Source organism: Cherax quadricarinatus, chromosome 7 (assembly GCF_038502225.1).
Source record: "Cherax quadricarinatus isolate ZL_2023a chromosome 7, ASM3850222v1, whole genome shotgun sequence".
NCBI classification, from domain to species: Eukaryota; Metazoa; Arthropoda; class Malacostraca; order Decapoda; family Parastacidae; genus Cherax; species Cherax quadricarinatus.
In genome coordinates, this window is record NC_091298.1 from 28,832,928 (window position 1) to 28,852,481 (window position 19,554).

Sequence of the window (19,554 nt, forward strand, 5' to 3'; positions counted from 1 at the left end):
TTTTGTCTGGAAACTCCAAAATTTCAAATGTTTTTAAAAGTTATTTCATATTTTATATATACTCTGATAATTATACTTATGTATACCTGTACCTAAATAAACTTACATACTGTGCTGGCATGCAGGTACACATTAAAATCGGTAAGTGTCTTATGTCTCCAGACGTCATATTAGTAATGATAATAATAATCATCGAGTCATTTAAATGTCGTATATTACGTTAATATACACATTTTCATTAATCCATCTATGATATTTTTTTTCAAAATTATATAATAAACACGATGCATAACATATAAATAAGATAAATACACCCCACAGTAGAATAAATAAACATAAATGTGAGATGTGGTAGCAGACGACTTGCACAAGTGAAGCCATATTAGAAATGATAATAATAATAACAACAATACTCACCGAGTCTCATTAAATGTCGTATATTACGTTAATATACACATTTTCATTAATCCATCCATGATATTTTTTTCAAAATTATATAATAAACACGATACATAACATAAAAAGATGATAAATACACCCCACAATAGAATAAATAAACATAAATATAAGATGTGGGAGCCAGATAACTTGTACAAGTGATGGCAAGAATAACATTTTCTCTAATCTAACATAAGAGAAAATGTGTTACTGGGGGTAACTGTAGAAAATTATTCCTTTCGTATGTATGTAAGTAAGTTTATTTAGGTATACACAAATACAGTTACATAGATTATCATACATAACAACATATGTGTAGAGAACCTAGGATAACCCAAAAAAGTCAGTGTGACTTATTTCCATTGCCTTCACTCAGAGCTTCATTTCTTCTCAAAATGATGTTACATGAGAATGGGAGTGTTCTTCTTTATTAATTCTACCGTATCAATGTAGAGACAACCTGTACACAATGTAACTTGTACACAAACCAGACGTGTACACTTTGTTTACAAAACTTACCTTCGCCTGGTTTGTTTACATAACTCTGCGCCTGTCCCCTCTCATGTACTCATTCTTTCTCTTTCTCATTTATTCGTTTTATCTCGTTTACTTACTCCTGACCCTACATTAAGACTACAAATATTTTAAGGTAAGTAATGAGTGAACTGTATATACATTTTATCGCTCTGGGATGCTTAAATATCATAGAATATATGTGTGGGTGGGTTGGCCTGGTATGGTAGCCCGGCTGACTACCATACATACCACACTTGATTTTTTACAATAAATACTACTCATCTCACCCTATATTTTAAGGTAAGTAATGAGTGAACTGTATATACATTTTATCACTCTGGGATGCTTAAATATCATAGAATTGTATGTGTGGGTGGGGTGGCCTGGTAAGGTAGCCTGGCTGATTACCATACATACCACACTTGATTTCTTACAATAAATACTACTTGTCTCACCCTACATTAAGACTATAAATATTTTAAGGTAAGTAATGAGTGCACTATGTGTGTATTGTACTTTTTTATTGTTTTTTGATGCCTGGTTCTATTGCTAACTTAATATATGTTAGTGTAAACTTGTTATCTAGTGTTTGTATGCATTTATAAGTGGAAAAAAAGGGTGTTCCACTTTACGGCGGTTTCCGCTTTACGGCGGTAGCCTGGAACCTAACCTGCTGTATAAGTGGGGCCCTGCTGTATTTCATATATACTTTGATAATTATACTTATGTGTACCTGTACCTAAATATACTTACATACTGTGCTGGCATGCAGGTACACATTAAAATCACTAAGTGTCCCTCTAGTCTTAAAGCCATAGTAATACTACGTAATAATAATCATTCTTGGGCACATTAAATGCCTTATTTTACATTAACCTTTAAACGGTCCAAACAGATTGACGTTCAAATTCGTATTGCTAAAAAAGTAGATCTAGTTTTTTTACATGTTTTCAAATATAACAAAAAAAATGTAGATAAAAGTTTTTTTATGCGTTTTCAAATGTAAAACAAAATAGAAGATCTACATTTTTTTTACGTACTTTCAGATGTTGAAAAAACATATATATACGTTTGGACCATTAACCCTTTGACTGTCGCGGCCGTATATATACGTCTTACGAGGTACCGTGTTTGACGTATACATACTCATAAATTCTAGCGGCTTCAAATCAAGCAGAAGAAAGCTGGTAGGCCCACATGTGAGAGAATGGGTCTGTGTGGTCAGTGTGCACCATATAAAAAAAATCCTGGAGCACGCAGTGCATAATGAGAAAAAAAAACTGACCGTTTTTTTTAATTAAAATGCCGACTTTGTGGTCTATTTTCGTATAGTATTTATGGTTGTATTCTCGTTTTCTTGGTCTCATTTGATAGAATGGAAAACATATTATAGAAATAGAGGTGATTTTGATTGCTTTTACTATAAAAAGAACCTAGAAATGGAGCTCCAAGTAGGGTAAATGTTTGATTTTTGCCAATGTTCAAAAGTAAACAAATGATGCCATTGTGCAATAAATATCCAACTAGCCATTCTAATATGCAGAAATGAATGGGTTGATGTTATTTATATAATTATTACAGTAATGCAGTAGTCTGCATAATAGTAAGTCTTCTATTTTTTGTTTGAATAAAAATTCAAAATAGAAAGCAAGAGTAATATCAGAGGGGCCTGGAGATATGACTGATGAACAAAGAAAATGTTATTTTAGAGCCAGGAATGTCTGCATTGTTCATTCTGGGCCTTATTTTGAAATTGTCATATTTTTTAGTTTTCATGAAATTGGCCAAATTGCAAATTTCTGACCACATTATTAGGTAGTTGAAATCGATAAATGGGCAGTTTCTTGTACTCAATCGATTGAAAAAATGGAGTTCAAAAGAAATAGCTATGAGTTTGGGCGACTGGAACAATGGAATTAGCCGAAAATAGGGCTCAAAGTGGGCGAAATCGCCGATTTCTAAACAGAGCCGAGGTCGCTAACTTCGCGAGAGCATAATTCCGTCATTTTTCCATCAAATTTCGTTTTTTTGGTGTCATTACAATCGGGAAAAGATTTTCTATCATTTCATAAGAAAAAATAATTTTTTTTTTTTTAAATTTTGCGACACCAGGAGACACCTCAGGATTGGGGGTTGCGACAGTCAAATATAATATAGACATTTTCATTAATCCATCTATAATATTTTCTTCAAAATTATATAAGAAACATGTTACAAAGCATATAAACATATACATACACCCACAATATAAAAATTGATATAAATATGAGATGTGTTTACCAAGCGGCTTTGTAGGAGTGTCAGAAGAATTACGTTTTCTCTAGTCAAACACCAGTTACTGGGGGATAACTGTAGAAAAATATTCCTTTCATATGCCTTCACTCTATACAGTGGACCCCTGCCTTACGATACTAATCCGTTCCTGAGAGCTCATCGTATGCCGAAATTATCGTAAGGCGAATTAATTTTCCCCATAAGAAACAATGAAAATCAAATTAATCCGTTCCTGACACCCCAAAGTATTAAAAAAAAAAAATTTTTACCACATGAAATATTAATTTTAATACACACAAACTGAAGAAGACATGCACAGTTAATACTCTACTAAGAATAGAATACATGACACTTACCTTTATTGAAGATCTGGTGATGATTGATGGGATGGGAGGAGGGGAGAGTGTGGAAGTTGTTATTGTTTAGAAGGGGAATCACCTTCCATTAGGATTTTAGGTAGCAAGTCCTTTTCCGGAGTTATTTCCCTTCTTCTTTTAATGCCACTAGGACCAGCTTGAGAGTCACTGGACCTCTGTTGCACAACATATCTGTCCATAGAGCTCTATACCTCTCGTTCCTTTATGATTTGTCTAAAGTGGTTCACAACATTATCACTGTAATAGTCACCAGCACAGCTTGCAATGTGTGCAATGTGTGCCACTTTGCACACATTTCCTTAATCTTTGAAGTAGACAACTTCAATTTCTCTCTCCCCTCCTCCGAAGCAGTTTCCTCAGGTCTGGCCTCTTGCTGTTGAAGATGATCTTTCAGCTCATCAGTGGTTAGTTCATCATTGTCCTCCTCCACCAACTCTTCCACATCCTCCCCAGTAACCTCCAACCCCAAGGACTTCCCCAATGCCACAATTGATTCCACAACTGGCATACACTTCTCAGGGTTAGCCTCAAGCCCTTCAAAATTCCTTTTGTCTACACATTCTGGCCTCAGTTTCTTCCAAGCAGAGTTCAAGGTCCTCTTAGTCACTCCCTCCCAAGCCTAACCTATAACTGAGGATACTAAAGTGATCTTTCCAAAACTCTCTTAGAGTCAATCGAGTGTCTGAGGTCACCTCAAAGCACTTTTGAAACATAGCTTTTTGCGTAGAGCTTTTTGAAGTTTGAAATGACCTGCTGCTCCATGGGCTGCAGGAGAGGAGTGGTATTAGGAGGCAAAAACTTCACCTTAATGAAGCTCTTGTCCCCAGAAAGTCGCTCTGCCAAGTCTGAAGGATGACCAGGAGCACTGTCTAATACCAGGAGGCACTTAAGGTCCAATTTATTTTCCATTAAGTAATTTTTCACAGTGGGGGCAAATGCATGGTGTAACCAGTCATAGAAAAAGTCCATAGTGACCCATGCCTTACTGTTTGCCCTCCACAGCACACACAAATTAGCCTTGAGGACATCGTTTTGTCTGAACGCTCTGGGAGTTTCAGAGTAATACACCAATAAAGGTTTTACTTTGCAATCACCACTAGCATTAGCACACATCAAGAGAGTAAGCCTGTCTTTCACAGGCTTATGTCCTGGGAGAGCCTTTTCCTCCTGAGTAATGTAGGTCCTGTTTGGCATTTTCTTCCAAAACAGGCCTGTTTCGTCACAATTAAACACTTGTTCAGGTGTCAGTCCTTCACTGTCTATGTACTCCTTGAATTCCTTCACATATTTTTTGTGATGTCACCGTGGTTGTTTAATATATTTATAGATGGGGTTGTAAGAGAAGTAAATGCGAGGGTTTTGGCAAGAGGCGTGGAGTTAAAAGATAAAGAATCACACACAAAGTGGGAGTTGTCACAGCTGCTCTTTGCTGATGACACTGTGCTCTTGGGAGATTCTGAAGAGAAGTTGCAGAGATTGGTGGATGAATTTGGTAGGGTGTGCAAAAGAAGAAAATTAAAGGTGAATACAGGAAAGAGTAAGGTTATGAGGATAACAAAAAGATTAGGTGATGAAAGATTGAATATCAGATTGGAGGGAGAGAGTATGGAGGAGGTGAACGTATTCAGATATTTGGGAGTGGACATGTCAGCGGATGGGTCTATGAAAGATGAGGTGAATCATAGAATTGATGAGGGAAAAAGAGTGAGTGGTGCACTTAGGAGTCTGTGGAAACAAAGAACTTTGTCCTTGGAGGCAAAGAGGGGAATGTATGAGAGTATAGTTTTACCAACGCTCTTATATGGGTGTGAAGCGTGGGTGATGAATGTTGCAGCGAGGAGAAGGCTGGAGGCAGTGGAGATGTCATGTCTGAGGGCAATGTGTGGTGTGAATATAATGCAGAGAATTCGTAGTTTGGAAGTTAGGAGGAGGTGCGGGATTACCAAAACTGTTGTCCAGAGGGCTGAGGAAGGGTTGTTGAGGTGGTTCGGACATGTAGAGAGAATGGAGCGAAACAGAATGACTTCAAGAGTGTATCAGTCTGTAGTGGAAGGAAGGCGGGGTAGGGGTCGGCCTAGGAAGGGTTGGAGGGAGGGGGTAAAGGAGGTTTTGTGTGCGAGGGGCTTGGACTTCCAGCAGGCATGCGTGAGCGTGTTTGATAGGAGTGACTGGAGACAAATGGTTTTTAATACTTGACGTGCTGTTGGAGTGTGAGCAAAGTAACATTTATGAAGGGATTCAGGGAAACCGGCAGGCCGGACTTGAGTCCTGGAGATGGGAAGTACAGTGCCTGCACTCTGAAGGAGGGGTGTTAATGTTGCAGTTTAAAAACTGTAGTGTAAAGCACCCTTCTGGCAAGACAGTGATGGAGTGAATGATGGTGAAAGTTTTTCTTTTTCGGGCCACCCTGCCTTGGTGGGAATCGGCCGGTGTGATAATAAAAAAAAAAAAAAATAAATAAATTTTTCAGTCGCTTTTTGGTCCGAACCAGCAGCCTCACCATGCCTTATCACACTATGTATGCCACTACGATTCTTAAATCTCTCAAACCAACCTTTGCTGGTCTTACATTCACTCACATCACCACTAGTTGCAGGCATTTTTCTAATTAAATCGTCATGCAACTTCCTAGCCTTTTCACATGTGATCGCTTGAGAGATGGTATCTCCTGCTATCTGCTTTTCGTTTATCCACACCAATAACAGTCTCTCAACATATTCAAGTACTTGCGATCTCTGTTTCAAAAACAAACTTGCATCTTTTGCAAGAACAGCTTCCTTGATTGCCGTTTTGTTGGCCACGATAGTAGCGATGGTTGATTGGGGTTTGGTATACAACCTGGCCAGTTTCGAGACACGCACTCCACTTTCGTACTTAGCAATTATCTCTTTCTTCATTTCCATAGTAATTTTCACCCTTTTTACTGCAGGGTTGGCACTAGAAGCTTTCTTGGGGCCCATGGTGACTTATTTTGCAGCTACAATCACTAAAAACACTGTAATAATATGAAATGTACTGAATGTATGCATAGATGCAACCACACTGGCTGGCTTGTAAACAATGGCACCCACGGGGCAGCTGAGGCCACGCGTGAGACGTGTCCTGGATGAATCATGTGAGGCGAGTTTTTTAGCGTGAATGATGCAAAATTTTTGCATTCAAATGTATCATATGGTGGATTTAACGTAATGCGATGCCATCGTAAGGTGGGGGTCCACTGTATATAGCTATTCATGACCCTTGTGGGTTTAGCGCTATTTTGTTATAATAAGAACATAAGAACATAAGAAAGGTGGAACACTGCAGCAGGCCTGTTGGCCCATACTAGGCAGGTCCTTCACAGATCCATCCCACTAATAGAATATTTGCCCTCATAAGAACATGAGATCATAAGAAATAAGGAACACTGCAACAGGTCTACTGGTCTATGCGAGGCAGCTCCAATTCTCCCCACCGGCTTAAGCCAGTGCCTTGACTTAGTGAGGTCAGACGCGTCACTTAAGGGATTAGCACTGCGTGCGACCTAGTAGCTACTCAGGTCCATTTCATACCCACCCACACCCAGTCATAAGAACATAAGAACACAAGAAAGAAGGAACACCACAGCAGGCCCACTGACCCACGCGAAGCAGGTCCATATCACCCCTACCCCCGGATAAGCCCAATGACCCACCTGGTCAGGTCACTTCCACTTAAGGAAGGAGCACGGCATCAGACCTAGTAGCACAAGCTAGTCAGGTCCAACTCACACCCACCCACACCCACTCATGTATTTATCTAACCTATTTTTAAAATTACACAACGTTTTAGCCTGAATAACTGTACTCGGGAGTTTGTTCCACTCATCCACAACTCTATTACCAAACCAGTGCTTTCCTATATCCTTCCTGAATCTGAATTTTTCCAACTTGAAACCATTGCTGCGAGTCCTGTCTTGGCGGGAAATTTTCAGCACGCTATTTACATCCCCTTTATTTATTCCTGTTTTCCATTTATACACCTCAATCATATCCCCCCCTAATTCTACGCCTTTTGAGAGAGTGCAGATTCAGAGCCCTCAGTCTATCCTCATAAGGAAGATTCCTGATACATGGGATCATCTTCATCATCCTCCTCTGTACGTTTTCCTGTACATTTATATTCATTCTGTAATACGGTGACCAGAAGTGTGCAGTCTAGCTTGCAGATTTTGCTTATTTGGCAATGCTCGTTTTCTCGAATAATCTGAACATGCTTCATCCAGCACACCAAGTTTCATGCATCCTCGCTTTCCGCCTCCTTGTAATGATAGATGGTCCATACTGCTCAATCCATTCCTGTTCCCTCCTCCACCCACAATCACACACTCCCTCACCCACCCACTATCTACAAATCAACTCGTTCCACACCCCAACATCGTCTATTATTTCAGATATCTGAAGGATGTCCAGAACTGGCTACTTAACTTCATTTACAGATCCATAGGATAATGTGTTGGTGTCTCGTATATCCATGTGATTTCTTCCCTCCAGTGTGCCTAGGTCAATACTGAAATTGTTATTAATAATAATAATACAGTAGGGCCCCGCTTTACAGCGTTTCGCTTTACGACGTTCCGCTAATACGGTCATTTCAAATTATGACCAAAACTCGCTATACGGATCCCCCCACCTGACTTTCTAATACGGTCACCGCGCCCCACCCATAAGCACTAAGTCTCTCCATTATGTCTGGAAACACCAAAATTTCAAGTGTTTTTAAAAGTTATTTCATATTTTATATATACAGTGGACCCTCGACCAACGATATTAATCCGTTCCTGAGAGCTCATCGTTAGTCGAAATTATCGTCAGTCGAGTTAATTTTCCCCATAAGAAATCATGGAAATCAAATTAATCCGTTCCTGACACCCCGAAGTATTGAAAAAAAAAAATTTTACCACATGAAATATTAATTTTAATACACACAAACTGAAGAAGACATGTACAATTACATGACACTTACCTTTACTGAAGATCTGGTGATGATTGATGGGATGGGAGGAGGGAAGAGTGTGGATGGTATTAGTGTTTAGAAGGGGAATCAACTTCCATTAGGACTTGAGGTGTCAAGTCCTTTTCCGGGGTTACTTCCCTTCTTCTTTTAATGCCACTAGGACCAGCTTGAGAGTCACTGAACCTCTGTCGCACAACATATCTGTCCATAGAGCTCTGTACCTCCCATTCCTTTAAGATTTGTCTAAAATGGGCCATAACATTGTCATTGTAATAGTCACCAGCTTGCAATAGCTGTGTTAGGGTGATTTTCATCCATAAAGGTTTGCAGTTCAACCCACTTTGCACACATTTTCTTAATCTTTGAAGTAGGCACAATGGATTCCACAACTGGCATAGGCATCTCAGGGTTAGCCCCAAACCCTTCAAAATCTTTCTTAATTTCCATACTAATTCTCATCCTTTTTATCACAGGGTTGGCACTAGAAGCTTTCTTGGGGCCCATGGTGACTTATTTTGCAAATGCAATCACTAAAAATGCTGTGATAATATGAAATGTTCCGATTGTATGTTTGGATGCAACCGCAGTGGCTGGCTTGTAAACACTGGCACCCACGGGACAAGTGAGGAACGCTCAGGGCCACACGTGTATGCGTCTCAAACGGAACGAATCGCGTTGGTCGAGTTTTTTAGTGCTAGTCAAGACAAAATTTTTGCGTTAATATGTATCGCTAGTCGGATTTAACATTGTACGATGCCATCGTTGGTCGAGGGTCCACTGTACACATAAAATATGCAGTAACTTTAAAACACCGACTGCAACGGCTTGTAAACAATGGCACACTGAGTGGTGGAGTGACTGGGCTGCCCGCTCAGGCTGCGCACCGGGCACATGGACATGTTCCGGACGAATGTCGTTGGTAGAGTTTTTTGCCATTGGTTAAGGCATTTTTTTACGGCAAAAAGCGCCGTTAGACGAAATTGCCGTTACTTAATGCCGCTGTTAGTTGAGGGTTGACTGTAATATCATTCACTCTAAAAAATGGTGTGCTGCATGAGAAAGGGAGTGTTGCTGTTTATTCTTCTGTACTAAGTTGTAGAACTTGTACACAGTGTAAGAGCATTTGTATTGTGAGGCAATTATTATTATAATAATAAAAAAATATTGTGAGGTAAAAGTTTCACAAACTCTTACAAACGTACGAAATGCCTCAGCGTGATAGTGGTTTTCTTTGCACTTGCAAATCAATATTGCAATTGCACACTGCAAACTATGCAAGGAAATAGACTCCTCATAACATGTCAGTCACACATTGTAAACTTTGCAAAGAAATAAAAATTTGAATTTGAATGAACTAAAAGTGGACATGTATTAATATGAGTTTATTTCGCCTGACCGAGTGATTGCCCATCACCCATTCAGTTTAAACAACCTTCAACATCAATAGCTAGCCTTGAACATCCTTCAACATCAACAGCTAGCCTTGAACAGCCATCAACATCAACAGCTAGCCTGGAACAGCTTTCAACATCAATAGCTAGCCTTGAACAGCCTTCAACATCAACAGCTAGCCTTGAGCAGCCTTCAACATCAACAGCTAGCCTTGAACAGCCATCAACATCAACAGCTAGCCTGGAACAGCTTTCAACATCAATAGCTAGCCTTAAACAGCCATCAACATCAACAGCTAGCCTTGAAAAGCCTTCAACATCAACAGCTAGCCTTCAGCATCAACAGCTAGGCTTGAACAGCCTTCAACATCAACAGCCGGCCATCAATAGCAACACACACTCCTTCAAGAGCTTCACACAAGTCTCCAAAACGAATAAAATTAATTGAAGAATCAGAGGATGATGGTGTGCCATATACTGATTTTATTCAACAAATACATACATGTCCACTCACCTTTAACACATTCATATTAATATTTTAAGGTAACTAATAAGTGTACTCTGTGTGTATCTTACTTTTTATTTTGTTTTTTAATGCCTAGTTCTATTGCTAACTTAATATAAGTTAGTGTAAACTTGTTGTCTGGCATTTATATGCATTTATAAGTGGAAAAAATAGTGTTCCCCTTTTCGGAGATATCCACTTTAAGGCGGTAGTTTGGAACCTAACCTGTCGTATAAGTGGGGTCCTAATGTATAAGACATTTGTTTCTGTAGTCAAGGGCTAATAGAACTTTCAACCAAATTGAAGTTTTGAGGATGCATTCAAAGATTTTTTATTGGTAAGAATTCCATATAGTGTAAATCTGAATGATATTCAATAGATGAGTTAGATGGTTTAACATTTCAGTTGCATTTTTAACTGACATAAAATGAGCAGCAAGCAGTCTAACACATACAACCCTGGCTGACAAACACATATAGGAAAGCAGCTGTATACAGGCAGGCCACACTTTACAGTGTTTTGCTAATACAGGTTAGCCATCACTAATCTGGCACTAATTTCGGCTAGCATACCTTCAAATTTCCGGGGTCGCCACACCAACCTGCTGCTAGATAGGGCGGCCCAAAAAAGAAAAACTTTCACCATCATTCACTCTATCACTGTCTTGCCAGAGGTGTGCTTACACTACAGTTATAAAAATGCAACATTAACACCCTCCTTCAGAGTGCAGGCACTGTACTTCCCATTTCCAGGACTCGGGTCCTGCCTGCCAGTTTCACTGAATCCCTTCATAAATATTACCCTGTTTCCATTCCAACAGTATGTAAAGTCCTAAAAACCATTTGTCTCCATTCACTCCCATCTAACATGTTCATGCATGCTTGCCAGTAGTCCAAGCCCCTCGCACACAAAACCTCCTTTACCCCCTCCCCCCAACCTATCCTAGGCTGACTTTTACCCTGCCTTCCCTCCACTATAGATTTATACACTCATGAAGTATTCTATTTTATTCCATCCTCTTTACATGTCCAAACCACCTAAACAACCCCTCCTCAACACTCTGGATAATAATTTTGGTAATCCTGCACCTCCTCCAAATTTCCAAACTACAAATTCTCTGCATTATATTTACATCACACGTTGCCCTCAGACCCATCTCAAATGCCTCCAGCCTATTCACTGTTGCAACATTCACCACCCATGCTTTGCACCCATATAAGAGTGTTGGTATAACTATACTCTCACACATTCCCCCTCTTTGCTTCCATGGACAAAATTCTTTGTATCCACAGACTCCTCAGTGCACCACTCATGTTTTTCCCCTCATCAGTTCTATGATTCACCTCATCTTTCATAGATCCATCTGCTGACACGTCCACTCCTAAATGTATGAATACGTACATTCACCTTCTCCATACTCTCTACCTCCAATTTGATATCCAATCTTCCATTACCTAATTTTTTTATCCTCATCACCTTACTCTTCCCTATTTTCACTTTTAATTTTCTTCTCTTACATATCCTACCAAATTCAGCCACCAACCTCTGCAACTTCGCTTCAGAATCTCCCAAAAGCACAGTGTCATCAGCAAAGAGCAACTGTGATGCTCCCACTTTGTGTTAGATTCTTTATCTTTTAACCCCACACCTCTTGCCAACACCCGAGCATTCACTTCTTTTACAACCCCATCTATAAATATGTTGAACAACCATGGTGACATCACACATCCTTGCCTGAGGCCGACTTTTACTGGGAAATAATCTCCCTCTCTCCAGTATACTCTAACCTGAGCCTCACTATCCTTGTAAAAACTTTTCACTGCTTTCAATAACCTACCTCCTATTCCATACATCTGCAACATCTGCCACATTGCCCCCCCTATCCACCCTGTCATATGCCTTTTCCAAATTCATAAATGCCACGAAAACCTCTCTACCCTTATCTAAATACTGTTCACCTATATGTTTCACTGTAAACACTTGGTCTACACATCCCCTACCTTTCCTAAAGCCTCCTTGTTCATCTGCTATCCTACTCTTCATCTTGCTCTTAATTCTTTCATTAATAACTCAATACACTTTACCAGGTATACTCAACAGACCTATGCCCCTATAATTTTTGCACTCTCTCTTGTCCCCTTTGCCTTTATACAAAGGAACTATGCATGCCAATATCTAGGTACCTTACCCTCTTCCATATATTTATTAAATAAAAGCACCTACCACTCCAAAACTATATCCCCACCTGCTTTTAACATTTCCATCTTTATCTCATCAATCACAGCTGCCTTACCCCTTTCATTCCACCCACTACCCCACACTCAGAACTCACTTCTCTTCACTCCTACAAGATGTTATTCCTCCTTGTCCTATACATGAAATCACAGCTTCCCTATCTTCATCAACACTTAACAATTCCTCAAAATATTCCTTCCATCTTCCTCAGTGCCGGATCAGCCGGACTGTGGCTCGTACGTTGGACTGCATGTGGCCAGCAGTAACAGCCTAGTTGATCAGGCCCTGATCCATCGGGAGGCCTGGTCATGGACCGGGCCGCGGGGGCATTGATCCCCGGAATAACCTCCAGGTAACCTCTAACTCTTCATTTAATAACTCTCCTCTCCTACTTTTAACTGTCAAATCCATTCGTTCCCTAGGCTTCCTCAACTTATTAATTTCACTCCACAACTTTTTCTTATTTTCAACAAAATTTGTTGATATCTCACCCACTCTCTCATTTGCTCTCTTTTTACACTGCTTCATCACTCTCTTAACCTCTCTTTTCCTCTCCATATACTCCTCCCTCATTGCATCACTTCATCTTTGTAAAAACCTCTCATATGCTAACTTTTTGTCTCTTACTAATCTCTTTACATCATCATTCCACCAACTGCTCTTCTTCCTTCCTGCACCCACTTTCCTGTAACCATAAACTTCTGCTGAACATTACATTTTTAAACCTACCCCATACATCTTCAATCTCATTGCCTATATTCTCACTAGCCCATTTATCCTCCAACAGTTGTATATATCATACCCTAACTGCCTCCTCCTTTAGCTTATAAACCTTCACCTCTCTCTTACCTGCTGCTTCCATTTTCCTTGTATCCCATCTACCTTTTATTCTCAATGTAGCTACAACTAAAAAGTGATTTGATATATCTGTGGCCCCTCTATAAACATGTACATCTTGAAGTCTACTCAATAGGCTTTTATCTATCCATATGAAGTCCAACATACTACAGGTCGCCCATCACTAATCCTGCAATCAGTTATCCAGTTCCATCAGTAATCCGGCACTAATTTCAGCTAGCATAATTTCAAATTTCATCATTATACTGACTCAAATCATTATACTGAATCAAATATCCTCATTATACCGACTCAGAAATTGTACAGATGGTTGTAAATCCACAGCAGCAAGCCAGTGGAGGAGAAAGCAGTGATGAAAATGAGGATGACGTAGCAGAAATAGTCTCTATTCAAAGGTTTATTAAGTGTATTCTAACCTAACCACTCTGTAATCCGGCAAACTCAATAATCCGGCACACTACAGGTCCCAATGATGCTGGATTAGTGATGGCCGACCTGTACTGTCATTATGCCCTACATCATATCTTGCATACTTATTTATCCTCTTTTTCTTAAAATATGTATTACCTATATCCTAACTCCTTTCTATACAAAGTTCAATCAAAGGGCCCCCATTATCATTTACACCTGGCACCCTAAACTTACCTACCACACCATCTCTAAATGCTTCTCCTACTGTAGCATTTAGGTCCCCTACCACAATTACTCTTTCACTTGGTTCAAAAGTTGCTACACTCGCTTAACATCTCCCTAAATCTCTCTCTCTCTCTCTCTCCTCTACATTTCTTTCTTCTCCAGGTGCATACACACTTATTATGACCCACTTTTTGCATCCGACCCTTATTTTAATCCACATAATCCTTGAATTTATACATTTATATTCCCTCTTCTCCTTTCATAACTGATCCTTCAACATTTTTGTTGCCCCTTCCTTAGTTCTAACTCTCTAAGATACTCCTGACCTAATCCCATTTATTTTTCCCTACCAAAACTCACATACCCCCTTCAGCTTTGTTTTGCTCAGAGCTAGGACATCCCTCTTCTTTTCCTTCATAACATTAGCAATCATCTCTTTCTTATCCACACTACATCCACACACATTCAAGCATTCCAGTTTTATAAAGTTTTTCTTCTCCTTTTTAGTATTTTCTACAGGAGAAGGAGTTACTAGCCCATTGCTCCTGGCATTTTAGTTGCCTCATACAACATGCATGGCTTACGGAGGAAAGATCCGACTAAAAATTTAGTAAAAAGCAGCTGCTTGTTACCCTAGTAGTTGGATGAGAGATGGCATCCTCCACACATGACACTGAAGTCTTCTGGTCACCAACATCCACCACACAGGCATATCCAAGACCAGCTCCGAAGGTTGCTGCCACGTGATCCTGCAACACAAAAGAAAAACTATTTTAAAAGCAACTAACATGCTCCTCTTAGCTTTGCATTAAGAATTAATGTACACATTTGTGTAGTGTTAGAGATCAGAAGCTAGGTAATCCTGTGCATATCAATGTATCCTCACAACACACCATTTTCTGAAATATATTTATATTTGCATCCCATCTTAATAATCTTCTTCCCTAACACTTCTAGATTCATACTCTCCTCTCTCATCTACTTCAACTCCTTCTCCCTCCTCCTCTACCTACCTACCTACCTACCTACCTACCTCCCTCCCTCCCTCCCTCTCCCTCCCTCCCTCTCCCTCCCTCCCTCTCCCTCCCTCCCTCCCTCTCCCTCCCTCCCTCTCCCTCTCTCCCTCTCTCCCTCTCCCTCTCCCTCTCTCCCTCTCCCTCTCCCTCTCTCTCTCTCCCTCTCTCTCTCTCCCTCTCTCTCTCTCTCTCTCTCCCTCCCTCTCTCTCTCTCTCCCTCTCTCTCTCCCTCCCTCCCTCCCTCCCTCTCTCTCTCCCTCCCTCTCTCTCTCCCTCCCTCTCTCTCTCCCTCCCTCTCCCTCCCTCTCCCTCCCTCCCTCTCCCTCTCTCCCTCTCTCCCTCTCCCTCCCTCTCTCTCCCTCTCTCTCTCTCTCTCTCTCTCTCTCTCTCTCTCTCTCTCTCTCTCTCTCTCTCTCTCTCTCTCTCTCTCTCTCTCTCTCTCACAGAACCACCAATTTCTTTAGCCCCACTCTAAGAACATAAGAAAGAAGGAACACTGTAGCAGGCCTACTGGCTCATGCTAGGCAGGTCCAAGTCACACCAACCCACACCCACTCACGTATATGTCTAACCTACTTTTAAAACACCACAACGCTTCAACTTCAATAACGTTACTCAGGAGTTTGTTCCATTCATCCACAACTCTATTGCCAGACCAGTGCATTCTTATAATCTTTTTAAATTTAAATGTTTCCAATTTGAAGCCATTGCTGTGAGTCCTGTCTTGTTTAGATACTTTTAGCACAAAAATGCAGTATAATGCAATCCTTTACTGACAACGTTAACCCACACAGTGGGCTTTATTAAGTCACGTCGTGTTGGTAGCCACCAGATCCCCATGGCCTGGTGGCCAAAGCACTTGCTTCACATGGCAAAGGTCCATGGTTCGATTCTTGGTTAGGGTAGAAACATTGGGTGTGTTTCCTTACACTGGTTGTCCATGTTCCCATCAGTGAAATGGGTACCTGGGTGTTAGGTGACTGGTGTGGGTCGCATCCTGAGACAAAACTGACCTAATTTGCCTGAAATTCTCTGCATAACAAGTTGCTTTCTATAATAATAATAATAATAGGCCTGCATACCTTGTACAAGTACTTGTAGTAAATAAAGAAATTATTATTATTATTCCTGTTTTCCATTTATGTACCTCAATCATATCCCCTCCCCTATAATTCTACACATTTCTAAAGAGTGCAGATTCAGGACCCTCAGTCTATCCTTGTAGGAAAGATTTTTGATACACTGGATCAACTTTGTCATCCTTCTTTGTATGTTTTCCAGCACATTTATATCTGTTCTGTAATATAGTGACCAGAACTGTGCAGCATAATCTAAACGAGGTATAACTAATGATATACAGTGGACCCCCGGTTTACGATATTATTTCATTTCAGACGTATGTTCAGGTGCCATTACTGAACGAATTTGTTCCCATAAGAAATATTGTGAATTAGATTAGTCCATTTCAGACCCTCAAACATACACGTACAAACGCGCTTACATAAACACACTTACATAATTGGTCGCATTGGGAGCTGATCGTAAACCAGGAGTCCACTGTATAGAGTTGAAGAACAACCTGAGGACTCCTGTTATTTATACTTCTTGATATGAAGTCAAGAATTCTATTTGCTTTGTGAACACATATGCACTGCTGTCTTGGTTTTAGAGTACTGCTAACCAGAACTCCTAAATCTTCGCAGTTAGTGATATTAAGATCTACATTATTTAGATTATATGTGTAATGGTTATATTTCTTTCCAATGATATGAACTTTGCACTTGAAGTGGCAGCTGCAGTTGCATCTGCCACTTCTCCAACCATTGCATCACAGTCTACTCCGATCTTCCTGCAGTGCTCTAGTGTCCTTGTCAGAATTAATTCAACGGCCATATGTTATCAGCAAACTTGCTTATGTCACTATTTATTCCCTCATGTATGTAAAAAGTGAACAACAAGGGGACCCTACACTGACCCCTGTAGAACAATGCCTGTGAGGCATTCCCACTCTTTATCTACTCCTACTTTTTGTGGCATGCAAAGAGTATGTTATAATTTATTCGATGTATGTCACACTCCCATATAGGCTGCCTCCCAACCAGTGAATTGGGTGCTAAGGGTTTAACGATCAATAGGGTACCCGTTGTTAAGTCAGTACCTTGGTTAATTAGCCAATCACAGGCAAGCCATCCAAAGCTGAAGCAATGTAGTTCACTTGTGCCAAGCGAAATAACAGACTTGCCTAGCTGCTGGTTGAGCACAGTGCACACTCTCTGGCTTCTGCTTTGCCATCTGTCACTGTGGTGTACACTTACCATTTCTATCTGTACATACTGTACATACCTGTAGGCATATATAAATTAAAGTCTACTGTTGAGTTTTGTTTGCTCCATCTCCCATTACGACCAGGTCTCCCAGGCCATTCTTACCTGTGTTTATAATATGGGGGCCTGTCCAGGAGCTGGAGCTAGAGCTGGAATTGGTATCATTCAGATTGCCTCACTCTTGCTTTTTGTATTGCCTATCAGTCTTGCTACTGTGGGTGTATCTTGCAAGTTTATTGTGCTATTGCTGCTTGTTGCATACATTGCAAACAGTATTTTATAGTGGGTTATGGCACCAATATGGGTGAGGTGGTCGGTGTTTGAGTATACTCTCCTAAATCTGCCCAGATTATCTCTACAGCGTTGCTAGCGAATTACTCATTCTATTGACACAGAATATCAATGAACTCTTACTGCTGCGCAGCTTCGTGACACTATTTGTACCAGATTAGAGACTGAAGCAACTATAGCGCACCAAACTTAGGTATCTCCCACTACAAGAGCTATTAATCGCCGATCTCTGCTTAGGTTCCTTTGTAATGTGGGAGGGCTAAGCTAACACCAGAGTAATCAGACCAGCAGTCTCATGAAGCAGGTGGTGCACCAGGGTTGTCTCAGGGCAAATCAGCTTCATTGGTGCTTGAGTTAGCTAAACTTAATCTTGAAACAACCAGAGAGCAAAGTGCAGTTGCAAAAGAGGAGTTTGGTAGAAGGAGAGGAGGTAATTTAAGCAGACTGTTGGTGACAACTGTAGCATGCAAAAAGCAGTGCTGTTAGTACCTCACTTGGTTGAGCCTGAGCCTGAATAGTTTATCGAGGCATTTGAAAACCAGGCTTGCGCAATGAGCTGGATTGGGGAGCATTGGGCAGCACTAGTGCATGCAACATTGTATGGCAAAGCGCAAGAGTTCACAGCTGTCCTAGATGATGAGGATTTTGCCGATTATCAGGTTGTTAAATCAACGGTTCTTGGGGCATATCAGTGTATTCCTGCCAAGTACAGGAGGGAATTCAAATTGTGCAAGCATCAGCTGGGACAGTCTCATGTAGACTTTGTAAGGCAGAAATCAAAAAATTTCACAAAATGGCACAAGACGAGTCCAACTTCTCCGACTTGGTGCAATTACTTTTGGCGAACAACCTGCTGGAATCTGTTGAACCAGAGGTTAGAGTCTTTCTTGAAGATCATTCATTGACTACTGCATTAGAAGCAGCCAGGCTGGCTGACACATTTGAGGCCAACCGCTCCTTGTCCAAGCGGTCTAATCTTTCTTCCCAACTGCCTGGCACGAATAGAGATCATCATGGACATTCCTGACTGGAGGACAAAGTGGCAGGCTACAAGTGAACAACAACGCCAACAAACTAAGTTGTCTGGTGAGCAATGACATCAAAACCATGGTAAACCTGGTGAGCAACGACATCAAACTTATGGTCAACATGGTGAAAAATGATGTCTGTACCCCAAGTGGTGCCAACCACAAAAATCAACAGGGAGCAAAATTAAAGTATAAGGTAACCTGTTATCGTTGTCACAAACCAGGCCATGTAAAATCCAACTGCCCGATTAAGCCCCAACCCTCAGGGAAAATCAACATCCTCCCTTTCGAGGTGAACCAGAAAGAAGTAGAGTATGGCATGGCACCATACTACAGTACGTGCCACATGTCCCTTCAGGAGAATGAAAAAAATTAAAGTAACCACTTCTAGGGATACCAGGGCTTATTGTTCTCTTATAGAAGAGGGAGTACTCCCCTTCTCTGAAAAGATGTCATTACACTCCTCCGTTCTCTTAGAAGCATTTGGAGGAGCTGTATTTTCTGTCCCTTTACATAAGTTACATATGAAGAGTAAGTATTATACACATTTGACTTTAGGTGTATCTGATGGATTCCCTAAGAAAGATGCTGTTATTGCTGGGTAATAATATTATTAATTCAACAAAATGTCCAGAACCTATAGTGACTAATTCTTTTCTGATGTTGGCCATAACTCGGGCAAAATCCCAAG

At 40.6% G+C, this 19,554-nt stretch overlaps 1 protein-coding gene across 2 annotated transcripts in view; it reads right to left on the reverse strand.

Moving 5' to 3' along the window:
• The window catches only part of Arp8 (Actin-related protein 8), a 311,465-nt gene that overhangs the window by 55,634 nt on the left and 236,277 nt on the right, over positions 1-19,554 (reverse strand). For both annotated transcript variants that reach the window (XM_070082386.1, XM_070082385.1), the window contains one exon: positions 14,837-14,953. In XM_070082386.1, the coding sequence (XP_069938487.1) occupies positions 14,837-14,953 (117 nt within the window). The remainder of the gene's footprint in view (positions 1-14,836; positions 14,954-19,554) is intronic.